General features: G+C 39.4%; 1 protein-coding gene across 1 annotated transcript; it reads left to right on the forward strand.

Moving 5' to 3' along the window:
- The first annotated feature begins 967 nt into the window (after positions 1-967).
- musk (muscle, skeletal, receptor tyrosine kinase) lies at positions 968-25,722 on the forward strand. Its single transcript, XM_034125977.1, has 17 exons — positions 968-1,143; positions 4,937-5,063; positions 5,445-5,596; positions 5,696-5,823; positions 5,984-6,125; positions 6,271-6,395; positions 9,597-9,756; positions 10,194-10,200; positions 11,639-11,902; positions 12,522-12,715; positions 13,495-13,518; positions 13,620-13,708; positions 17,535-17,709; positions 17,902-18,088; positions 18,353-18,544; positions 20,106-20,254; positions 23,360-25,722. Exons 1-17 carry the CDS (start codon positions 1,074-1,076, stop codon positions 24,058-24,060), a joined length of 2,886 nt encoding a protein of 961 aa, XP_033981868.1. The 5' UTR covers positions 968-1,073; the 3' UTR covers positions 24,061-25,722.
- Positions 25,723-26,937: the final 1,215 nt, after the last annotated feature.

Genomic DNA, 26,937 nt, shown 5'->3' on the forward strand with positions numbered 1-26,937 from the left:
GACAAAAGTAATATTATTACAGTAACGCGTTACACCCAACTCTGGTCAACCCTTTACGTTTTTAAAAAGCAACAGTTAAAATATATTTTTTGTTTTGAAAGATCTAGACTACAGTGTTTCCTTAACAACTAAATGTTACTCTGCCTGCTGGGGGGAGTACAATAGTTGACGCAATCCAAACCAGAACGGATGAGAAGTAAATTAACTGAAATGCCATTCCTTTCCTAAAATAACACACGACATACAGGCTGGCAGGCAACAGGTGGACACAAAGGCTGCCTCCTGGACTTGTGCATATGTCAAAATGTGACAGTAAATACATGTGGAGTGGCAAGTTTAAAGATGCTTCTGTGTACATTTGTTTGTGTGTTCGTGTTACAATCTTTACATGTACTTTTAATATTGTTAATCTGCATATAAGACTTCAAACTGAGACAAAACAAGAAACAGTGTAGTGTCATGTACAGTAAAAAACTTTAGGGGGTGATGTGGCTATTCTCTGCTGCTTGTAGCCTATGTTTGTTTGTCCCCATTATGTTCAAATAGGGTAGGGTTCTGTATCGTTCCAACTTAAATGTTTCATCAACGTAATGTTGTATGTCACATTCTGTATGTATTCAATTTAGTCAAAGGAATAATAGCTGTTTCTTCCTTCTATTTCTTCAGCCTCACTGACAAAAATGTGACCTTTGACTTGGGACGTGTCACTAAAAATCAGAACCTTGAACTTAGCTTGTTGTGTTGCCCCATGAATAAAGCCTGTTGTTGATCACTGTGGATGAGGATAGCTCTCCAGCACTGGAGCCTTTGGAGCTTTGAGCAAAGCTACAAAACCTGAGTGACTGTACATGAGGACAGCTAGCAGCTGCCACTGTCAATCACACACACACACACACACAGTGACTGAGCTGGTCCTTGTTGAGAACAGAGATCATGGCTGTCCCTGGATAAGACACACGCAGACGCACACAGTGAAGGAAAACACCAAGAGAGAACGTCTCCTGACCTGCCATGGGATTCTAACAACCGGGCCTATTCTGTGTACAAAAAGGACGGATATTTCTAGAGCCAAGATGAAAGTTGTGGAAACCATTTCAGTCTTTCTGCTGGTTCTGCTCACCTCAACTTATGGGATGCAGAGAGGTACGTATAGAAGGTTTCTAAATGCTTTAATTAAGAGAGCTTTAAAGACTGTCTTTTTAAGCAAAAGTAATCAAAAGTGTCTCAGGATATTGTAAAAAACAGTGTTGATTCCTTAAAACAGCTTTCCCTTAATAGATAAGGTTAATAGATAAATAATGTATAAGCTTATGTGTGCTTGGTAGGCTACATTAACAGTATTTACCAAACAGAAATGACAAAAACGGGAATATTAAAAAAGGACAAGGATAAAACACATGGCTTTTGAATGATCTTGATTTTAAATGTGTTAGAATACAAAGGGCTCAGAAAGCCAAAGATAAACACTGTCAACAATGGATAGGTGAGAAACAAAAAAAAGTATCACGCTGAGCATCTTTTATTCTGGCTTGACTTTTTCTAAAGAAAACAAATATTGAGTTCCACCACATACGTAGCTGTGAGATCAGCTATTTTCTACCACATCCTGTTGGGAAAAGGAGAAGGTGTTTATAGGCTTTCTTAGTGTAAATGCGACTAAATCTATATCCTTCCTACACTCTGGCATATCCCCTGAGCAGGCTGTTGTAAATGTGTTTAGGAACCGATTCACCACCACCACCACAGCTATACTGTACAATAACATGATGCATGTTGTATATCTGTTGAGTAGAATTACTTGTACTGTAAGCTTTAATACACCTTAGTGGGTTTAAATATATTTGTAAAAACACTTTCAGTAAAAAAAAAAATTGACATCTCATTGAACGTGATAGGCTTGAAAGCAGTAGGTTCGGCCTTGGCCTTGGGATTTCAGGACATGTGAGATGGGCACCGTATCAAATGCTGGCACAATTTTACAGTCACATGCACAGGCATCCAGAGCAGGCTATTGACATACAATACATGTTTTATGAGTACAGATGTAGAGTGTATACAGAAGATTGGCTCAGAGAAACAGGTGGTGTAGCTTCTGTCACATTCGTCCAGAGAAGTATTGTAGCTGGGATTGAGTTGCCATGGTGCGGGCTTGGCAAACGACCTGTGCTTTGCGTCAGTGATTAGAAGGCTGAAATGAATGTGGATGGCATCTTTGTGTTGGGCCAAATAGTCTTAGGCATCCTGTCAGTAATAAATTGTGCTTAGGAGGGAGAAAATGTTTAGAGCTGTTGGGCCTGGTGACGCTCACAAGGCGTCACATACCGCCATTCGAGAAGTAGGCTTTATACCAACCAAAAGGCACCTTAAAGCAATCGGTATAAGACGCAACAGCTTTTTTATCCATCACCGATGTTAGTCCACTCGCATAATTGTTAGAATCTAAGAGCAATGGACGTAGTGTTAAGAGCGAGAAAGTCCATCAAGTAAAGGAAGGGTGGATTCATCAATCAAACACTGGACTTAAACCCGAGTTTGAACTCAAAGTTGAGTTGTTTTAACTGACACATTATGTCAACGTGAAACTAATTCCCTCAGCTATATGAAATGATGTCAATAGTTAAACATTTGCATTTTGTAACACCAAACCATCATCCTTTTTCTAACCCTAATGTGGTTGCTTAAACCTAACTTAACAGCGACCATTTCAAATTGTTAAGTACTTATTTTTACAGGCGACGTTATGAGCTACATGAGATGGTATAGTTAACCATGACCATTTCACGTGGTACTGTTATCACATGTTAGATGCCCAAAGCGAATTCTTCAAGACACCATGCAAAAGGCCAGATGCTTCTTCCCAATGGGGAAACTACGACAAGAAGGGTATCATTCACGTTGACATACAATAATTCAACCATTACACTAAAGCAACAAATGCCCTTGTACCTATTGTAAAATAGGTATTTCAAGATTTGTCAGACTGAACCTAAATAGATTGCTTTTTGAGTCCAAGTGTAATCCTCCGTTACACAATCAACCACAGTTTTACAATGTGTGGCTGCAGATTAATATTTAGCATCTCTGTATTGACAAGTGGAGTGAAACTGAATTATAACTTTACTTTTACTATTATTGTTTGATTTGTTGTGGTTTTGAGGCTTGGGTTGTTGAGCAAAGCTAAGTTGTTTGACACATAATAATTCACTTTAATGTGCTTCGCTGGGATGAGCTCGCTTTCATTCGCTCTTTGATTTCAGTTCAATAAAATCGGTGTTGATCATTATTAATGTGTTACATAAAAGAATGATGGAAAGGCCTCCTTTAGTCACATGGGTCTACTTAATGAGACAGCTTTCAAGTTTTAGGTTTTAATAAACTGTTGACATCATTAGCATTATCCATTTATAATTACCCACGTAAGAAATGGTCTTATGGCGCCAGTCAGTACTATAAAATGTGCTCTAGCAGGATGAATTAAGACCATATAGTCATTTAAATGATACGTTAATGTGGGTTTCTGTGTGAGAACAAAACTATATTTTGTGTTTGTCTTGTTTGACCTCTTGATATAGAATCAAGTATAAAAACCAAATATCTTCTCTGCATTTACAATTGTTTTGGTCAGTATGAAAAACAACCAAGAGGATGAAGTGTAGATCAAAGCAAGCAACAAATGGATGTTGGGGGTGTGGATGTTGGACAACTTTTCCAGCTTTGTTATTGTGAAATTCTGTTTCACAAGAGACACAACAAGCATAATGTCCTCTAAACCGTAATCCTTTCCGCCTTTCTTTTTTCTTCCTTCTCTTCTTTCCCAGTTCAAAGAAAGTTTAAAACAAGCCCATTTTCTCTGATCTCGATCCACATATAAACAGTTTCTGCCTCACCACTGTACTGCTACTATCTTTCCCCATCCATTTCCTTTTGAACAGGGCTTCTCTTTGTTTTTACTCCCCCTCATTTCCCCCTTCTCAATAAATTCACTCTGAGTTGAAAATAAATACACATCAGACCACCTTACTAATACTGAGTCGACCCTTACAAATAATCCCTCTTCTCCTTTTTCATACAACTCCTTGACAAAATGAATGAAATTAATAAAGCTCACATCTTTACTCTGGATTCACCTGGTTTATATCATAAGAACCCATTTCTTATATATACTCTATGTATACAGAACTGGTAATATACCTACTTATTTTTTAACCAAGACCATCTGTGAAAATGAGAAAGTGTGTGCAGGGCCAAGATTTGAGTACAAGACCTTGTATTCAAATGTTGTTCTTGCTTTAACTTCTAGTTAAATAAAAATAAAAATAAACGAAACCTCAAGTCTTTCTTTACTGTCATCTTATCGTCTCCCAAATCGTTCTCTTTTTATCCTCTTTCTTCTAACTTTATATAATGTTGCAAATTCCCCAAAGACTCTCAAACACAAAACAGACACACTTTTCATCTCCTCAAGGCCATCCTTCTTCTGTAACAAAGCTGATAACCTCTGATCTGGTGGTTCCAACATTGGTCAACAGTCTTAAGTAGACTCGTGAGTGTTCGGAACAGATGAGTATGAAATAAGGAATGCCAAAAAGGCCAAAATATTTGTCTGAAAAGATGCAGCTGTGAACACTTCCCTGAGTAAGACTGTAATTTACTGTTAAGAAACAACATAGTCAATTTTAAACCCATATTCAATGCTACAAAAACGTGTGCATTAGTCATTGTGTTTTTCAGATAATTCCATGTTCAGTGAATACATCTGCATAACGATGATTCAGCTCAAATACTGCGGTGCACAACATTTAAAAAAGACCCAAATCGACATCTTGTTTGTGTTTTAAAAGATATGAAAGTCTCGCCAAATTTTTTTCACAAATATCACAATAGATTTCCTATTTTGTAACAAACATATATATTTTTTCATGTGTTTACCACCTAGCGCCTCGTATCATCACCTTATTGGAGACAGTGGATATACTTCTGGATCACAATGCCACCTTCATCTGTGAGGTGGAGTCCCGTCCCCCTGCTGACATCACTTGGACTAAGAATAACCACCCAATAATGTAAGTTCACATGATGGCTGCTCCATTAACTCACCTTTAGTTACTTACTTTGGCAATCACAAAGGTTAGGGTTAGGGTTAGTGAGATGAAATGAGCTGATTTGTTGCCTAGCAAAATGCTGACAATAAAACAATTTTCTATGTTAATGATGTCCACTTTATTAGTTGGTAAAATGCTAGTAACATTAGCTGCTACGTATGCTGACCATCACACTACCAATATTTGAAAAGGTATTTGTTTAAGTATAGCTGCAAATGTTGGAATTGTAGCTACATACACAGCATATGAATGGATTTTGTTTATATTGGATGATTTTCAAAAATAAGTCTTTCTTAATATTCACTTAATTTCACAGTCACTCTCTCATTTTTGTCCTACCAGGTACTATGACACCCGGTACATTACAAGGGAGCATGGGCAGATGCTAAGCATTCCTCGCGTAAGAGATACAGACAATGGAGAGTACTGCTGCATCGCCAGTAACGGCATTGGAGAGGCAGCCAAAAGCTGTGGAGCTCTGCAGCTAAAGATGAGTATGTCTGTCTTTTTTTTCAAGATTCTATATATTCATATTCCAATCACAGTAGCATTGAAACAAAAGGCTAAATGTATCTTGTCTGTCTTTCCAACAGAGCCACAGATCAAACGCCATCCTACCAATGTAACCCTATTGGTAGAATCCAAAGCAGTGCTGCCCTGTGTTACCCTCGGCAACCCCAAACCAGATGTCACATGGCTCAAAGATGATGAGCTTATCAAAGTATGCCATCCTTTTTTAAACATACTATATATATTACCATAAAGGACTCTGACATCCCTCTTCTTGGCTTGGTTTATAGTGTCCCACAGAATTACATTTAAAATAGTGAAAATCAGTTCTTTCTTTAAAACTATTTCAAAAATTGTCTCATCGCTCCCAGATCAGTGACCGTGTTACCGTTCTTGACTACGGTGCGTTGAAGATCCATAACATCCAGAAGCAGGATGCAGGACAGTATCGCTGCGTGGCCAGGAATAGCTTTGGTTTGGCCTTTTCAAAGCCTGTCACCATAGAGGTCCAGGGTATGTATTTTAACCTGGTTTCACTTTCTATGTCTTATACAGTATGTAAAAACTGTACAGTATGTTGAGCCAGAGGAATATAGCAGTTTGGTTGCAATATATATATGTGAATGTGTGTCAACACTGTGTGTTCATGTGTGTTTAGCTCCAGCACGAATCCTACGGGTTCCTAAGGATAAGCGAGTAGCCTATGGCAGCCAGATTTCCCTGGAATGTAACGCCACAGGAAATCCGATCCCTAGCATCACCTGGCTCGAAAGTGGGAATACTGTGAGTGTTCAAGTTCAGTGTGTTGTGTAAAAGCACATTTTTGTGGGGTTTGCCCAATATGGGTTTCGAGATGTTCGTTGACTGATGCTGTGTTTTAGCTGAATCCATTGTAAATCTACAAATGTATCCCTATCAGGGTCTTAAAACCTCTAAACCACATAATAAAAGACTCTAAAGCTATGAATGTTTGTGATCAAATCCAAACAAAACAACAATATTCATGGTGGTAGCTCTATCCATCGTGTCTATGCCCAGTCCTCAGTCTCTCATAAATGCTTGCGATCTCACTGGGAATATTGTTGTCTCTTTTACAATGGTTAGGTTGTCTCAAATGTCATTTAACACAGCCAGCATCAGAGACATTTTTATCACGTAGCTGACATTGTGACACATTGTCAGCCAGAAGGGTCTTACGTCATGGGAAATCACTGACAATAACAGAGCAGAAAGTCTGGAAAGCCAACATGCATTGCAGTCCAATACAATACTCAAATAAAGTTGAATAAATTAAGCCTTCATATTCACAGAGCAAAGATCCTGAACCTACTCAGCATCTATTTTATAAAATTAGCTAGCAATCCAAAATCCAAAGAATAGAAGCAGGGCTAAAGAAACAACATTAGCTAGCTAGCGTCTAGCTACACATCACCATTAGATTAGCTAGCGTCTAGCTACACATCACCATTAGGTATTTAGTGTTCCATTTGGCGCTCTACAGAAGCAACACACTCCAGTTTAGAGTAGTGGAAGCTAAATTATGTCGTTGTCTTTTGAGCTGACCCCTCCCCCCCCAAAAAAACGTAAGTAAGTCCTCCGTGCAATCAATATATTACGACCCCTGGTGGCGACAGTAGCAAAGGAGGAAGTCAGGTGACATATGAAGAACAACAAAACACATAGGAGAAAGCTTGTCAGGGAAGAATGTGAGGACTTGTTGCTTGTGAGACATTTATCCTTGAACAGCTTTGCATGCCAATTGTAATGTGTTTGGTATGCTATCCCAGCTGTCCATGTGGCTTGATCAACAAAACGATTAAAATCATTGCAAAGAAGCAGCTTACTTCATGGTGACAGAGACTTTAAAGGATTGTTTTCCATTTAGCTAATAATACACAGTGTTATCAGCTTTAATTGGATTGCCTTTTCAAAGGGAGCCAGTGAGGTCTTGAGGGTGTTGAATGGTTTGCGTTAACTGCTGTGAAAATCTGACTAGATGGATGGACAGTACAGCCCATCCATGTAAGGTGGCCCATGTGGAATTAACATCTGTAACAGAGCGCTGATTTGTTATTGAAGTCATACAAATAAATATAACAGTAGGAGAGACAGTTTACATGTACCTGCTGATAACATTTTTTAAACAAGCAACAGAACTGAAACAGATTTGTTACCAACAGAGCCAAATGTCCAATTGCCAAGAAGCGTGCAAAGTTTATTCCTCTAGTGATTATGTTCGAACATGTGAGTCATTGCGATGGTTCAGTTTTAACCCCCCTTGCAGTTGAAACAACATGCAATCATTTTTGGGACATCAGGAGAACACATTATTCACAACTCGTGCCAAGTGTTTTTGTTTTTTATTCTTTCTTTTTTTTAAACACCAGGACAGTGAGTTTGCGACTTCCTGCAGACCGAAATCAAGAAAAATCAGACCAAAAAAAAAATACAGCTCTATTAAAATTTGAGTTGTCGTTGTTGAAATGATATTCTTGACCTTCTTAAGAATGTTAAACAGGACTTTTTTTTCAGTCAGGCAAATAAGCAAGCACACATTTATAATGCATTCCATTGCGGGCAGACATACACTGCATAACGTCTGGGTATTTAATAGTCTTGGGTGCTAACTACAATCTGATTACAGGCCCATAATACTTGTAAATAAAGTATGTATGTGTGAGTGTGTGTGTGTGTGTGTGTGTGTGTGTGTGTGTGTGTGTGTGTGTGTGTGTGTGTGTGTGTGTGTGTGTGTGTGTGTCTGTGTGTGTGTGTGTGTGTGTGTGTGTGTGTGTGTGTGTGTTTGCATGTGTTAAATTGACTGTGTGAGCTGCTTTCCTGGCAGATTAAGGTCATTAATTTCAGCGGGGCTGGATCAAGCTCGTCCAAAAAACAAGCAGTGTCATACACAACTTTAAATATAGACGTATATCATCACCCACACACACAAACACTACAGACTGACATATCATAAATAGATATATTCAGGCGTTGTGAGTTGATACAGAGACTAAAACAAACAAAGACATTTTATGTCATTACATTCGTACAGTGTGAATACCAGGGAATTTTTAAATAATTTAAATGTTCACGAGTGGTTATATTAATGCCTGACACATAGTGTTCTGTGGGCACTTCATTTCTCAGCTCAACACCCATGAGCCTGTGATATACTTAGTGTATGAACACTCTAGACATTAGATCAACAATTTTAATTTATTTCTAATTTCATCATCTGTACTCAACTCAATTATGCATTACCGAAGCGTTGGTGGGAATCAAATCGAACAACAAAAAAAAGGCAGTGAATATTAGACCTAAATGTATGAGGTGGCCGGATAACACAACGCCAAATAAATCATAATGTTGTAGCAATAGGAAACGGTTTCATAACATGTTTGGCATGAAATCTTTATACTAGAATGTCAAAAGGGCCACTGTATAGCTCAGTTGGTCCCCAAGCGGAGGACCAGGGTTTGAATCCGGCCCTGGACCATGTTCTGTGTGTCTTCCCGCTATAGCTTTCACTCAAAGACACTGGTTGTCCAAAAAATTCAAAAGGAAAAAAAGAGACCACTCACAATTGTTCTTAAATCTCAATCTAATTACTATCTCATTACAAGTATGACAGCCATTCCATTCCAGTGTCTTTTGTATTCCAACCCAGAGGCATTTTGACAGTAGTTTATAGAATAACATATATATTTTTTCATTTTACTCAAAAATATATTTATAAATAGTAAAACCAGAGAAACTGATAATGCTGCAGTGGTCTCTTAATTTTATTCCAGAGCTGTATAGGCTACATATAGAATGTCAATGTTGTGATTTCAGGCTGTTCTGCTGCCCCCTAGTGGACTGAAACAAATGTATCTTTAATGCATGGGGGGATCATTTTGTACGTTATATTATAAAACAATTGTGATGTATATGTGCCCTTGCATGATGACCTGGTTCGTCTGTGATATAATTGTTTTCTTTATGTAGATCTCAGGTGCATCGGTCGAAGAGACTTTGATAGGAGAGGTGATCCTGTCTGTTCTTAAAGTGACGGTGAATAAGCCAGCTTTGTTTACATGTCTGGCCGCTAACCGACACAACTCTGGAGCTAACACTGTCAAGGCAACTGCTAAAGTCACTGTCGCAGGTACTCACCCTTTTTCATCTCCATTCCAAAATGACAGTCATAGAAACTTGTAGCTCTTACGTCTGTGTGTCTGGGGGTTAATTGTTTCTGCATTGTCTTGAGTTATCTTAGCTGCCATTTATATTAGTTGTGTTTAGCTTCAGCTGTTGGTTGTGCCCCCCATTTGGTTGCTACCTCAGACACACTCGCCCCCCCATGACCCCAGTCCTCTTAAACAAACACCCACACATGCCTTGTTCCCTGACCACACACACTGCCCTCCACCTGGTTGTCGCTCTCCATCCTCACAGATAGCTGTCTTCGTAAGAGAAGCACAATGGATAGTTTTCTCTTCCTACAGAAACTAATTTTTGCCTTTTTTCCTTCTCTCTTCACCCATTTCCTCCTACTTGCGTGTCTCCAACCAACGTCTTACGGATATTGCCACTTCCCCATAGAGTGGAGGTAAGAGACATGTGCCTTTTTAAAACTCTCAATGTACTTTCTTTATTTACCTTAGTCAAAGTGCTAGTCAAAGTGAGAGTCCAGTTGGACCATGTGTTTCATAAAAATGACACAGCACATTACCTGCACATTACAGGCACTGTAACAATCTTTATTTAAAGAACCTATAAGTGCTGTTTCTTCCTCTGGGTCAGCTGAAGACAATACACGTTTTAGCTCTGGCAATAAACTGCATTGTGACCCGTCAGTCACCCATATGTGAGCTGAATTTGAACTTTGCTGAACCGCAGCACACCCCCAAATCCCACATCTGGACTATGTAACTGCAGAAAGAAACAAGAGGGAGATAAAGATAGAGAGGTAGGAGAGAGAGAATAAATGGAAATGTTGGCCTTGTGTCCCGTTGAGATTTTCTGAGGTAAGATTGAAGACAGAGACAGTAGATTATAGGTCATAGACAGACAAAATGATCTGGCATAATGGCTACATTTTTGCCCTTTTCTTTTTCTTATAATGTCTATTGTAAGCAGCACTGGAAGAGCCTGAGACTTGAAGTTTTCATTACTAAAAACTACGCTGTAGATATTGTGCATATGACACTAAAGACTTTGAATCTTTAGATGTACATCCAAGAACGTATGAACAGGCGTGGTAGGTTGGTGCGGTTGATAGATTTATAGGTCCGATTTAAGTTTGATGGTTTAAAAACCCAAAAGGTGACATCTGGAGTTTGTAAGTGTTGCAGTACACAGGCAGGCAGAGAGACAACTGGAGTGAGGGCTATCAGATAAACAGAGAGAATGTGGATGTGAGGCAGACAGAAATAAATGTGGATTGTGTGCATGCTGGAGGACAAACAGATATGAGTTGGAAAAAAAGCAGGCAGATGGAATTGCAAACAAAGAATAGGAACACAATATGTGAGAAAGGCAGGTTTATGTATCCATGACTGATCTGTTCAATCTAAAAGGCAGCGAGGAAGTCCAACAGACAGACATGATGTAATTTCCTACCAACCTTCTACAAACTTTTTTCTGTTAACATCTGGATTATTTTAGGGCAGATTTCAAAGATGTAGACCTTTTCTTTTTGTTTGGCAAATACACATGAACTCTGGTCAGCCAAAATAGTAAAATATGGATTGCTCTGAGGTCCAATAGTCATAATCTTTAAGGGATTTAGATAATGGATGATTGTCATACCTACATATCCCCCAAACAAGAAATACAACCTGATCTTTTGTTATAGCCAGACAAGGTCTTCCAATTAGCTATAAATTCATATATCTGTTCATCTTTAGAATGTATTTTGCCTGACAAACATTTGAATACAGAATCCTTTATCCTTTATTATGTTGTTTTTGGAAGCATTGTGGTTTTCTATGTTTGTAGACCAAGTAGTACTAACCAATCATGATAATTGTGTGTCTTCTTCATAGACTCTACAAGGGCGTCGCGGGCTACTGCAGTGCGTATCGTGGAGATGTATGCCGCAACATACTGCAAGATGATCTGCTGGTTTTCTTCAACTCCTCCCTCTCCGACCCCGAGGACATGCAGGAGTATCTGGTTCAGAGCTGGTGGACGGAGTTGGAAGGTCTCAGTGTGCTGTGTAGTCCCGCCGTGCGCTCACTGCTCTGCCACTCCTCCTTCCCCGACTGCAACCCATCAGGGTTAGGACCGGCGCCTAAACCTGTCTGCAGGTAGCACACACCTCTTTTTGTTTGGATTTGTTTGTACTGAATTGACTGCATTTTGTGTAGGCTGACCCAGCAGACCTAGCATCACTAGGATTTCCTAGACAAAAAGGAATGTGATTTTTCCAATGGATTTTGGAATATTTCAGAAAATAAGATCTGTGGTTAGTGTGGTAGTTACCTTTACAATACGTGCACATCCCTACATATTAACACAACTTTGTGATATTTGAAGCGTTATTGCAATGGCCAGAAATAAAAAGCTAACGTAATGCTATGAACATTACGGTCGCATGGCTCGGTGTCACTATCGCTAAGCAAAATGTGGCTAATCTTCAGTGTGATGGCGGGCTTTTCGTTACCACCATCCACCGTTTTTTTAAATACATATAAGCTTTAGACATTCACAAGAGTGATATTTACTCACTTATTTTATGTCGTAGAACAAACGGGAAAACCTCTTAAGATTGTGTTAACCTTAGACCTTCAGGCTTTGAGCAGGGAACTAGAAGTTGTCAAATGTAAAGTTGTTACCAGGTTTTTGGATATATTACTACACAACTCTATAGGAAAGCAAAGACAGCTGAAGGAGCATCCACATTTATTGTCTTCCTTTACGAAACAGGGAACACTGCCTGGCGGTGAAGGAGCTGTACTGCCATAAGGAGTGGTATGTGCTGGAGGGCAGCAGTTCAGTCCAGCCGGGCTTCTTCAGCTCTGTCCCCGGGTCACACTCTCCCACTTCACTGCTGCCCAACTGTCAGGCTTTACCAAGTCTGCACACAGACCCTGATGCCTGCACACATGTCCCTTTTGTAGGTAAGATATCCCTCACTAAGATAATTTTCAGAAGTGTTTGTTTTCAAAATGCACATAATCTAAAAAGGGGAAGAGTTTGGCTAATTTTGCAATGTCCAGACTTTCTGCTAACTTCCAGAGAGTCCACTTGGGGTGCATACTTTACAAAATTAAACACTAAAGTACAGAAATATATAGAAGTAAAGGATATGTATCATTATACCGGGTTTAGGATTCATTATATTGGGAGGCTTTGGAATACTAGGAACATAGATTATTTAAATCTATAAGAATCTTATAAGAGTAATACATTAAAGTGCCCTACCTGAATTGATGACACCAAACATGTTACAAAGTCTGGATATTTGGACTCTTTTATTATACGTTTTTTAAGCATGAGCATATTATTTTATGTGTTTTCTCAAAATAAAAAGATTTGTTGAACCTGTACTGCAGTAACAGCTTGAGCGCAGCAAATTCAGCACTCAATCCTAAAGGAAATTAAGCGTTGTGAAAAGGAAAAGCAGGAGTTGGCTAGTTGCATTTGCTTACAGCCAAATAAAGCTTGGCCTGCAGGTCACTGATACTTATGAGGTCATTAAGAGGGTCTGAGCAACTGAGCCAATATATACAACTACAGGCTAGTATGTGTGGGTTGTAGGCTTTATCATAGGCGTAGTATGTGTATGTTTGCTCTGTAATACAATATGAAATGTACTGAATTGACCTTCAGTGCTGTACTGATTTCTCCATGATATATTTTTTATTCAACTTTACTTTTAATCTTTTCTACATTTCAGACATCAAGAAAGATCAAGTTACAAGTAAGTCTAGAAACAAATATATTTGTTTAGTTTAATTAATCATTTACTAAACGGTTACTGTTAAATCATATTAATGCCATATCTGTTTTCCTGTTCAACAGCAACATGCTACAATGACAGAGGGCGTTTCTACCAAGGCAGCGTGAATGCGACAAGGTCTGGGATACCGTGTCAGTCATGGAGCCAACAGGTAATGTGGGTGTGTGTGTGTGTGTGTGTGTGTGTGTGTGTGTGTGTGTGTGTGTGTGTGTGTGTGTGTGTGTGTGTGTGTGTGTGTGTGTGTGTGTGTGTGTGTGTGTGTGTGTGTGTGTGTGTGTGTGTGTGTGTGATGAATTACTATAAAATGCGTAGAACTTCAATATGCGATGCAGATACTGTACAAATCAGAGTTGAACATTCGTTCATAGCAAGGCCGTCTATCAAACTAATACCTGTATTTTTTAAATCCAGGAGTCCAACTAAAGTGTGACTCATATTTTGTGTGTGGATGTTCAGTTTTAAATCAAACATCCCTGACCTCTAACCAGAAACAGAAAAACATACAAAAGTGCAAACACAAGCACACACACACATCCCCTTGGCCCAAAAGCCTTTTTATGTTTTTACGGCTTTGCTCAGTGAGAGAGTCTGTGAGGGTGAGCTGTTACTACTCTCCTGTGTGTGTGTGTGTGTGTGTGTGTGTGTGTGTGTGTGTGTGTGTGTGTGTGTGTGTGTGTGTGTGTGTGTGTGTGTGTGTGTGTGTGTGTGTGTGTGTGTGTGTGTGTGTGTGTGTGTGTGTGTGTGTGTGTGTGTGTGTGTGTGTGTGTGTGTGTGTGTGTGTGTGTGTGTGTGCCAGGTCAGCAGAGAGGGAGGGGCTCATCATGTCACATCCTGCCTCTGGAAGCAATTAGCTTTCACACGCATATGCTGCACAGACTCCATCACTACCACACACACACTCTGACATGTTACACTGCTCACACACACAGACATATGTGTGATATTGTGAAGGTTTGCTCGCTAATGCGATTCATAATTATAAACATATTCTCTCTTTCTCCTTTCTTATACTTCAAATGTTTTTTGGGTACACTTTTAGTTCACGGATAAATATGTTTGTTTTACACACAGTAAACCATGTCCACATTGGAACACAGGATGCTGAATAATACGAGTATATGATTCCTAAATGCTATTGTAATAAACTATTTTGAATACATTTTTCATTCTGCATTATCCTTTAGTAACAAGTCCCATTATGACTCTAATATTTACAGTGTAGTGTTGAAAGGAGTCTCCATTTCAAACAAGCCAGATTGAAAAGTCAGCCAAAGACCTGTTAGCCAACGTTAGCTTAATTTAGTAGCTAGCTAGCTGACAAAATTAGCTTGTGACAGCTGTAATTTTACTGGACAAAATTGACTGTTACAGATCCTACATTGTTTATAAAAGTGTCCTTTGATAGAACAATGTGGATAAAAAGGTTGGAACACTTATGGTTTACGCTAAAGTCAGGATTTAACCTTTCTGAGATGATAGAGTGAGATCAGCAAGAACGTAGCATGTGTTGCTTCCAGGAAAATGCCGGAATTTTGTGATATGATATGGTGTGGTGGCCAAATTGAAATTAAAAGGGTAGGCTTTTAAACATGATCGGATTATTTTCATGATTATGCTTAACTTCCTGACCAGCATCAAAGCTTTCATTTCCTGTTGCAAGTATAATAATAGCATGAATGGCATAATGTCTGGCAGAACAGTTCTCCTAGAAGGAAATGAGAAGCTGATTGCACCATTTTTATTTCTTTTTTTACCTCAAGCTTAAATGATCTATAGGCTATGTTAGACCCATACAGTTAAAATCAACATTCTTTTTTCGTGAAAATGGGACAGACTAAGACTAGGAGTTCATTAAGTACTTCTTAATACCTAAAGTAAAGACACAGTAGGCCTATAGTGATTTATATGTTATACTGTACTCTAATTCCCACATGCCCAAATGAAGTTAATATCCACAAATATATTCAGAAATGATAATTAACTTCAAATGTGAAAAAAAGGTAGATGTGTGCGGACTTATACTCACATCTATGCTAGCTTTCCTTTGTATTTACTATGTAGCATTGTCAGGGGAATATAAGGAGCTTCAAAACATCCTGTTGTAGTTAATGGGTTATTATCTCATTTATCTTTTGCTGGCTCTGGTGTGAACCTAAGTCTTTGCACATTTCCAAACACAGGATAAATGCAGCATATAATCAAAATAAAAAACGTTCAAAGGAATTGCTCCAACTTTCAACTTCCAACATTATTTAAAACATTTATTTTACATGAATAATCTCTGATCCATGATGCTCCATATTGATATAAAAGTGGATTTATATTTGAATTTGGAGGTTAGCTTTCACATGTCTGTATGTGGTCCATTAGAGTCACAGGAGAAGCAGCTGTTCCTAATATTTTGTACGGTAAGTGTCGTTTTTTTTCTAAAAGCAACATTATCCAGCGATGGCTCCGTCCAAAGTCATCATTTACCTTTTACGCATCACAGAGCAGATCTTTCTAAGCAAATATTTTTTATAGTGAATATCAAATATTCTGCGCACATGAGTCTTGCAGGAAATGAACCCAAAACTCTAATGTTCCACACGTCATATGATATCCTCCATAGTAGAATCACATTTATGTCGAGCACATACTCAACACATGTGTAGGCTGTAGTTTACATGTGGCACAATTAGTAGTTTCCTTATTTTTGCTAAGTCATTGGGAAAGTCTGCAGGAAAATGTTGATTCAAAAGCAAATGATGTCTCGTTTTGAACTGGAGCATATGCAGATTAATTCCATAACGCATATGTTAAAGTAGGCATGATACAAGATGACTACATTTTTGTTTTCTTCAAGTTTCAACCCCTCTTTGTTGGGAGGGAAGCGTGAGAAATAACGTTGTTCTTCTTTTTAAGTGACCACTTATGGTTGTTAGAATAATGACTCCCTATTGAGCAAAGACTCAGGTAGTGTGACATTGCTAAAGTGCCACGTAGCGACTTGAAAGTTGGTGGATGAATGGAAAGGGAAGCCTGCTGTCCAGATCCCATCTCCTACAAACAGTTAATTCATTCTTCTTTTAATAATGTCAACAGTTTCTCTTCAACCTACACCAAGTGGTTTTAGTTACTTAAGTCGTTATTGACGCTATGGCGAACGATTTAATCCTACTGACCAATGTACAGATCAGGAAATGCTTATATGGATTGTTTCTTAAGGCCGTGACAGATTACTTGCCCTGTCATTTTGCTTAGAGGACATTCCTGGCACAGGCAGGAAGCGTACCGTGTGGGAAGTTTGCTTTATATACATCTACTGTACAGCAGCACATGTGTTGAATTTAGCAGTTTAAGCACATATCTTCATACCCCAAGGGACAGGTTGGACCACTGCTCTTTTGATGACTAAAGCTCATAACACACAACGACACCAGATGTTTTGTATTTGAGTTGGCACTTTAATATTGCAGAAGCAAACTCTAATGTCCCTTACTCTAGAACATTTGAAACCCTCTCCAGTCATTCAACTGTTACCTCTCGTAGACCTTAAACAGGGCCTTGAGGAGTGTATTAAAACTATTCGAATTTGATTTGCCATATATGTTTTTTAAGTCAGTCTGGAGTCAGACATTTCTTGGAAAAGAAAAAACTAAATCCATGGAAAATCTGCCTTCAATAGCTCTACTAGGAAAAACATACAGCTATAAATTTACTGATAAGACTCAAACCTCAGGACAAGAGTGGTTTCTCTGGAGGCACAGGCTGGATCGCAGATGTTCTTACTTTACCACTGCGGGAAGTAGAAAGAAAGCAATAGTAAACTTCTTAAACAACATGAAGTGAAAGGGACCTTGTTTCCCTTGTTCCATGTACTGCTTATTCCCTTTGCTTTTTTGCTGAAAAAAGGTCAACAAAGCTCTTAATAAATTAAATTCACTAAATGATTGAGCTGTGATTTTCTCAATTCTTTACTCTCTATCTTCCTGAAGGTTCCCCATCAGCATCGCCTTTCTGTGGATGTGATTCCAGAGTTGAAGAGCTCACATAACTACTGCAGGAACCCTGGAGGAATCAGCGACAAGCCCTGGTGTTACACCTCAAATCACAACATACGCTGGGAGTACTGCGCTGTGCCGCATTGTGGGGAGATAGTCATAGCATCAGGTACAGTCTTCTGCCGCCCTTTATCGACAAAAAACCCACCAGTCAAAGAGAACGTATAAGATCTTCCCAATTAGGTGCTGCCAAACAGCCCACCAAGAAATGGCAATGTTTTTGTTAATCAAGATATTGTTTCAGTTCAGTAGAAAAGTCATACAGCACCTCGTCTTTACATTTTCTTTAAATGTTTCTTAGTGTTGACTCCAGAGGCACAATCCCCTCGCCAGACTCCTCGTCTCCCTCCCACGGTAACGGTGTCTTCCCCGGCTTACTCCATGTCCGTCATCGTCATCCTCCTGACTGCACTTGCAGCTTCGGTCTTCCTCATCATCGGCATCCTCGCCTGCCGCAGACAGAGGAAGCAGTGGAGAAACCGGAAGAGGTGAGATAAATGCGATATATGAGGTATGATGAAATACCTTTGAAGAAATTATGATACCAGTACCCTTAATGAGAGAGAACATTTGAAACCCATCCTGTGAACAGAAGCATTCAGCTGGGTAAAAAAGTTCAATACTACCCAATACTGTTTTTTTTGTTTTTGTTGATAACTTAAACAATAGAAAGCATTGAAAAAAAAGGACAATCCTAAATACAACCTTGAGCCTTTGTTTTTGTATTTATCACTCCCTCTTTCTTTCAATAGAGCGATTGAGACCCCGACCTTGACCGCTCTTCCATCAGAGCTCCTGCTTGATCGACTACACCCCAACCCCATGTACCAGCGGGTTCCCCTACTGCTGAACTCAAAGCTTCTGGCCCTTGAGTATCCTCGAAATAACATTCAATATGTCAGAGATATTGGAGAAGGAGCCTTCGGACGGGTTTTCCAGGCCAGGTGAGGGGGGAGGCAATGGGGAAACAGATGTTGCCTATATAGCGATTAAATTGGAAATTCAAAGGAGAGAAAAAGTATCAGAGTTAAACATTGATGAGGAGAAGAAGAGGTTGAAGAGCCTTCCACTCTGAAAAAGTGCAATAAACATTAGATAGACACATTTTTTTTTGCCATGTCATGCCAGTGGGCTTACATGTAGTGGATATCTCTCAGGCACAGGAAGAGAAAGGGTCAGACAGGATTTGGACAGAGTGAGTTGGTAAGAGTGTCTTATCAGGGCCACTTCTCTTTCTGAGAACTGCTGCGTCACCTACAAAGTCACAAGGAGAGCTGCTACAGGTGTCAAGTTTACTCCACAGTGACGCTGTTCACAGCAAGCGCAAATGTGTCCAACTAATCCCTATGATAAATACCAGACCTGGGTCATACAGTAGTCAACATTTTAAAATGTCATAAATCAACAATATGCACACCCACATCTATATTTTAGGCTCGGTGTTGGTGTCCGAAGCTTTAGATGTCCTTCTTAAAGAGTGAGGGTCAACCCTCAAAAAGATGGAGGAGGTGCAATATCTCTTAAATATGGTATGGTCTCTTTTTGAAGATAATAAGAAGGATAGCAGAATCATGGAATAACTACTGGCTTGATTGTCATGAAACTTGGTGGAAGGGTGTTACATTTGCCTCGGAAATATCCATTAAATAAGGAGTGCATCCACATTATGGGTTGGATACACACATATTTGGAGCACAGCATATTAATTGGGGTTAATAATAGTACAGTTAGCACAGTATTCTACTAGTTGATGGCATTTCCACAGTAGCACCAGAATGTAGCCATGCAGATCTGGGAGATGTCCTTCAGGCTTGCTGGTAATCCCTTAATGAAAACTGGAATGGTGTAATATATGGACACCCCTGAGAACATAATACACACTCACTAAGACACAAGTCAAAGAGCAGAAACACACACATATACACTACACTCATACCTGCATGCCTGACCAAAAACAGGCAATGAATGTGCAAATACAAACTATATTCTGCATGCACTCAATGAGTATAGATTAACAATCCTAGAAACACACAGGCAGCACATGCATTTGGTGGTGTATATTCATGCATATCATGTATGTGTGTGTGTTCATGACACACACACATACATGCAACAATATACTCAGAGACCTAAATATACCAGAGGAATAAATAACTTCCCTGACAGATGGGCTTCAATCTGTGTGTTCCCAATGTGCGCTAGTGTGTGTGTGTGAAAACTATATATAAATCCACACTGAGAAACAACGTGTTGACTTTAGTGTGCCCCTCTAGTGAGCCAACACAGGAAGTGTGTGTGTGCATGTGTTCCCTCCAAGTGATTGACATCTACAGTGCCTGCACATATGCAGTTGCGGTGTTATGCTAGAATGCTTGTTTTTTGCCGAACAATGTCTTTTTTACACACACATATCCATATATACACACATACTATACTGTACACAAAAACAGAGGACTGTTTATGAGCATTGTGTCTGATTATTTTTGGTGTGTGTGTTTGTTGCAGAGCACCAGGCCTGCTGCCAATGGAGTCGTTCACAATGGTGGCCGTGAAGATGCTGAAGGAGGAAGCCTCAGCTGACATGCAGAATGATTTCCAGCGAGAGGCAGCGCTGATGGCTCAGTTCGACCATCCCAACATCGTTCGACTCCTAGGTAAGTCTCACAGCTGGTCGTTGTACCAGTGTGTGGAAAGTGCAAAACAAAATTACATAAAAAATAGGCTTCCCTGGTTCAGATAAATCAATTTTAAGTACCACAATGTTGTAGGAGTTCAATGTTAAACCAGTGTACTAGTCTTATGTGTAAAATGTTTTTATTGTGAAGCATCATCTTCAAAATGACAGAAAATGATATTGTAATGCTTATTACCAGTAGAAGAATAAACTATTTTCCACATCCTCCCTTGTGAAAAATTATTATAAAATGCCTTAGAAGGGAGTCTCGATAAGAGTAAACCAATAAACCAAATATAGTCTACACGGGTTAAGTTATTGTACGGAAGAGATTGGACAACAAAACTAAAATCTGCCTCGAAACATGTAACATTGTAGAAAAGTGTTTTTTTATGTCCGCTCCAGCTAGGTTTCAGAAGTAAATAGAAGAAAAGTAGACTTCAAAGGCCAAGAGAGCAGAGTTTGTAGCTGACAGAATCTGCAAAAATGAGGTCTTGAATTCATTGAAGAAAAATCAGAGTGCCTTAGGTGTGCAGTTCTCCACCCCTCTTAAAACCTATAGAAAGGGCAGAGTCACACTCTGATTGGCTGAGAGGAATGCACCCAGTTGCTCTCAATTCTGAATTAGCAACCAACAGGTGCTCTGAATAACCTGCAATCAACTCAGGAGACATTCTGCTAAAATGAATTTGGCGAAAACAGAAGTACCAAAGATTAAACTGACTCCTACGGCAACATATAAGGTGGAATTAATACTCAATACCCATGTTTTCCCCTTAAGATTATTCAATCACTCACTGTAATTCTTCTGAATGAAGTCTTTGTCCTCAGATCTGTTTCAGTGTATTGCTATCAAACCTGCTAGAGATAAGGATATGACTGTATGCCAGTAAACAAGAGCTGCTCGACAGTTAATGTGCCTTTCTTGGCCAGAGTGAAACAAATGTCCTCTATTAAAGCTTATCAGCACTAATACAGTCTATATAATCTAATACAAACTGCTCTCATCTAGATATACTTCCAGGAAGACATTTAGAGATACAACTCACTCCATCTGACACTGAGTAAACAGGGCCATAGATCAACCACTGTGCTGAAAGAGGTTTGTTGACTTTGGTCCATCTAGTAGTGGCTCCAGTGATGGTCAAATATTTTAAAAAAAATTGTTAAGGAAAAGTTTTTCTTTCTAGATTCATCAAACGATGGTATCTTGTGTGTTCTGTTTTGAGAGTGCCGAACTCTCTGCTGCACATGAAACCAGAGTTGATCAAATTAACCTCTAATTACCCCCTGGACTAATAATATACCGCAAATGATGTGTAAAATATATCATCCATAACATGCTTGTGTCAGAATTAGAGATGTCTGCTTGTCATATGTTGTCGCATGTGCAGGACGGGTCCTCTGTGTTCTGTATATTTAGCGATGGAGAAAAGCATTTTGAGCAAGCTACTGACCTTCAGCTGAGGCTGCTACTGTTGCTTTGCAGTCCTTTGTGTGTACAGCCCCACACACACACACACACACACACACTAGGGAGCAGAAATCAGAGCTGGTTCACTGGGGAACTGTCCCCGCTCGGTGACCCATAGGACTTGAACTAACTGAGCATGACCCCCAAGCCTCCTCTTCTCCCAAAGGTTCACTGCGAGCATGTTGTTGTTTGTGTTCTGACATATCTGTCAGAGGACAAAGTATTATAGTTAGAAAGAAAATCACCTAGATCCTAAAAGGGAAGGATTATTGAATGATCTAACAAAACAGATGCAAAACAGCTGCAAAGAGACAACAAGACTTACGGTAAAACAATTAAAAAAGGATATACAACAATGTGACTCAAAATGTCCCCAAAGCAACACAAAAAGACTACAAGGAGACCACAAAGAGAACTTTAATGACTACAAAATGACAACGAAAAGACACAAAATATCTCCAGAGAAAGAATATGACTATCACATGACTGCAAAGGGACATAGAGAGAATAAAAACAGTCATAAGAAAAGTACAAAGAGACTTTAAACGACTGGAGAAAAGGGGAAAAACAATGACGGACGAAACATTTGAAGAAAACCAAAACATTTAGTAGTAGTAGTAGTAACAAAAATAAAATACAAAGAGCCACAAAATGACCAAAAAGAGACTCAAACAACAATAACAAAAGCTAATACAACGATAAATTATGTTTTAGTTTTCCAATTTAAAGGTGCTTAATGCCCAATCACTGCTCACTGTAAACCAGACTGTACTATGTGAATGTACATGTTCTTTTTTGTCCAGATCTATTTTCTTGTCTGCAAACCTGGTAGTTTGTTATGAAATGTCCTACATAGCCATAAAGTACTCACAATGTGATGAATGCCAAGTCACATTAAATGGCACATCTACAACTTCTGCAGGGCTGTTGGCGCTCTGCACAGCCTTAACTGTGTGTGCACGAATTCCTTAAAGCCCTGTAAACATAAACAGGAATGCATAAATAAACAGGTAGACAGCAACTCTTTTATGGAGTTAAAGTAAACAAGTAGTAAATAAATAGAATTAATTTGGACGTGCCATGCTAGAATATTCTCCGATGTGCCATTACGCCTTCATTTATGTCCACCATACTTGATGGAAATTCTTTCAGGAATGATGAAACAATAAAACATTTTTCAACATCGAGCGCAAACAAGTTCAAAAACGTCCATTAAGTTCTTTGTATCATAGTTACTCTGGGATTGTCAGGAAGTGCTGCCACTGCAGGACACTCCCAATTTTTGAAATCCTCTTTTAATTGTCAGGTCCAGAAGAACATAAGGTTAATTTAAAAACACACTGTGTTTACATGACTGGACTATTTATGTAAGACTGTACATCCTCTATGCGTGAGAGTTTATTTGTGCGCATCACAGTCGTCTGTGTTTATGTCTAGTCAGAATATGTATTTACCTTTTAACAGAGAATGAACTCACTGTATGATACTGTGGAAGATAAACACACTTTAGATTCAGCGTGGTTTAATGATGTCACAGATGTGTTCATGTGGTTGAGTATTTGTATTCAAACCTTAGATGATTTTATATCATGATCCATGCTCTCTCCCCAGGTGTGTGTGCAGTGGGTAAACCCATGTGTCTGATGTTTGAATACATGGCCCATGGCGACCTCAATGAGTTCCTGCGTCGCCGATCTCCAACCCAATCGGTGCGCACCCTGAGCCGCGCCAGCCTATCGGGACGCAGCTTCTCCTCTGAGCTGGAGGCGGTACTTCTCACCTGTGATGAGCAGCTGTTGATATCCACGGAGATCGCCGCAGGAATGGCCTACCTGTCGGAGCGCAAGTTCGTGCATCGTGACCTCGCAACCCGGAACTGCCTGGTTGGGGAGGACATGGTGGTGAAGATCGCCGACTTTGGCCTGTCCAGAAACATCTACTCGGCCGATTACTACAAAGCCAACGAGAATGACGCCATCCCGATTCGCTGGATGCCCCCAGAGTCTATTTTCTATAACCGTTACACCACTGAATCGGACGTGTGGGCCTATGGGGTGGTGCTATGGGAGATCTTCTCCAATGGGATGCAGCCTTACTACGGTATGGGTCATGAGGAGGTCATCTATTACGTGAGGGATGGTCACATCCTCGGCTGTCCTGAGAACTGTCCTCTGGAGCTGTACAATCTGATGAGGCTCTGTTGGAGCACACACCCGTCAGATAGGCCCAGCTTCAGCAGTATACACCGGATACTGGAGCGCATGCATCAAGCCACACAAAGCAATAATGCTGACACGGAGCCTGACTGCTAACATGTGGACTTTTCACAAAAAAAATTCTGTCCCCAGGCACGTTGACTCATGTAAAGATGGTGCCTAAAAACACATGTTAAAGGCACTGAGCCCAAGCATACAAAGAATACTCAAACAGTAAAGTGATTTGATTCATTTTCCTTGCACGATTTTCAGTAGACCCAAACTGCCACTGTTATGGTTTGTATATTATAAACAGCTCTCATTTTTGGTAATTTGCACATTTCCTTCCTTATTTGAGTGTGTTAGTGGTTGGAGTGTTTTTTTGTTTGCCTTTTTTTTAAAGACAGGAAACGGAGAAAGAGGATAGGACTCTAATTTTAACCGCGGACACTACGATAATGACTCTAGCTACTGAATCTTGAATTGTTTTTAAGGGATGTCAAAGGTGTTTCAATGCTGACCATTCACCAGCATACATCCATTACCAGGTCTTATTCTTATCTATGTTAAATGAACAGACCAGACACTAACGCTCAGCAAATGTTTTCCCTGCGGGTTTGTTCGCATCATGTGTTTATTTGTGTTACCTGGGCCAGACGCGCCAGAGAGGTTTTTATTAATTTAGACGTTTATATTCAATTTTTTCTTTTGAAACAGTGTACAGCAATTCAGATATGCTAATTTCAATTAATTCGCTTTGCATTGACTCTGTATGTAGTTGCGCGATGGGAAAAATGTACTTCACGTTTGGTGTGAACACACCATAAGCCCAGAGCCTGAACTTCTGAAGACTTGTTACTACTATAGCCACTATATCACGCAGATATAGCCATAACCCTTTTTAACCACTCAAACATTATGCTTCATTTATTGCATGACTGCTTGTTTTTTTTCCTCCCTCTTTATATTTGAACTGTCACAAATGTTCTGACTTAACATTAGGTTAAGAAAGAGAATGGGAAAAGACAGGTAACGCTTCATAGTAACTACGTTTGAAACACCTTTGTTGTTTTTGTCACCTACTATATAGCGAATTCCATAGTGGCACACAATCACTTTAAACCATTGCTGTTGATTGTTTTTTATAGAAAAGTTGCTATTCCATTTTTGGGCATTTTCATTGTTGTTTCATCTTTGTTTGTTTTTTGTGTTCATTTTACTTTGTTTGACACACAGAGTTTGACCTAACGAGTACATTTCAGCAGCATTGGTAAAAATAGTCTGAAGTTCATTAATGAATTCTTCAAATGTGCGTCATCATCAGCCCACAAGTCATAAAGAGATTTGTTAATTTTGCGAAATTCTCATTAACTTAATGTATTACTGTGCCTTAAAATAGTTTCTTATATAAGTGATGAATGACCTCCCCAATGTTCTAAAATAACCTCATAATGAAAGAGTAAATCTTTCATTGTTTCCTACAAAGATAGAAAACTCTCTTTTAGATGTAACTTTGATCTCTGGTGTCATTTCAACTGTTTTAAATTAGAGTTAAATGATTACGTATTTTAGGACTGAATTACAAACATCTGTTGTGTCATCAGTCTTGTTTGTCATGTGGATTACTCAAAGCTGTTTTTGTTATGTCAATTTGAAATGCTTTTCCAGATGAATGAAATTGTTTTCATTTGAAATATTCTGTATGATGTCACGTTTTGGATATTTGTTAAATTACATAATGATGCAGGTTTATAAAGTATGATGTTTAAATGTATTGCTTGCAAATAAAAGTAATAATTTAAGACATTTGGATACTGGAATATGTATTTATTTACATGCATCCTCAATGCTGACAAGCCTGACCAAAACCCCTCTACATAGAAAAACAGCTGGATGAAGATGAATAAATGTAAATGTGCCGTATTACTTCGGATAATTAATTACAAAATGCATCATCTTGGGACAGCAAATGCCCATACATCAGTTGCTATGCTCAACTCAAGCGATTTGCCACACCTCATAGAAACTAAATGGGAGGTAGCGGCCGCTCCTAGGCTGCTGGGTCCGGTGTGGCTTCATGGTAAGAGTGTGGAACAGCAGTAAAATAAACCCACATCTACAGACCTACCCACAGCCAATGACTGACAACAACCTCAGTATTATTTGAAGGGCACTAAGGCATTATCACACAGTGGATGATAGAGAATTGACTATTCATTTACAGTAGTGGAATGTAACGCAGTACATTTACTCAAGTTTTGTATTTAAGAACAACTTTGAGTCTTTTATTTAAATGCTACTTCTAACTCTACTACATGTCGGGGGGAAATATTGTACATTTAACTGCACTGCAATTATTTGACAGCTTTAGTAACTTTGAGATTTTTGCATACAAAATAAGATTATATAACATTGTTACAGATTGTGGATGCTGCAGTGTTAACGCTCCCCACCAGAGGGACCAGAGGGGTGAATGGAGCAGGTTGGCCATATGTGAGTCATTTTTAAAGTGAGTGTTTGTGTTTCTCACTGAGAACATTGTATACTTTTGTGAATGTGTCTGCTTCCCAGCGTGTGTGCGTGTGCAAGTGCTATGGAGGAAGTCAAAGTGTGTGTGTTTTTGGGATGCCCAATGTAAACTGTTTATAGTAGGCAGCGTGGAGTTTGGCCTTGGACCGGTCATCCCTCTTCTCCTTGATCTAAACTGTGGATCAGACTTCCCACTGTGTTCTTCCCTCTCCTCACTTTTTCTCCTCCCACTGATTTCTCTGGGTGTTTCTCAATCGCGAGTACGCTTGCTTGGTAGCACATGTCTGCCGAGCATCTTGCTTCAGAAGCGAGTCAAGAATACTTCCTGGCATTCGGAAAACGAAGTGTGGAACAGCTAGCAAGTGTGCAGGTGTGCGTCATATGAGAGGCCCCGCCTTACATCTTCCGCCACAGATTTGGGGAAATTGGTCCGTGCGCAAAGCATTGTGGGGATTTTAAGACCGC

Source organism: Trematomus bernacchii, unplaced genomic scaffold, assembly GCF_902827165.1.
Source record: "Trematomus bernacchii unplaced genomic scaffold, fTreBer1.1, whole genome shotgun sequence".
Classification (NCBI taxonomy): domain Eukaryota; kingdom Metazoa; phylum Chordata; class Actinopteri; order Perciformes; family Nototheniidae; genus Trematomus; species Trematomus bernacchii.

Coding starts and splice junctions, on each gene's coding strand:
- musk (XM_034125977.1), top strand. CDS start 1,074: ATGAAAGTTGTGGAAACCATTTCAGTCTTTCTGCTGGTTCTGCTCACC. Junction 13,519..13,619: donor CAAGAAAGATCAAGTTACAA/GTAAGTCTAGAA, acceptor CCTGTTCAACAG/CAACATGCTACAATGACAGA. Junction 17,710..17,901: donor GGAGATAGTCATAGCATCAG/GTACAGTCTTCT, acceptor AATGTTTCTTAG/TGTTGACTCCAGAGGCACAA.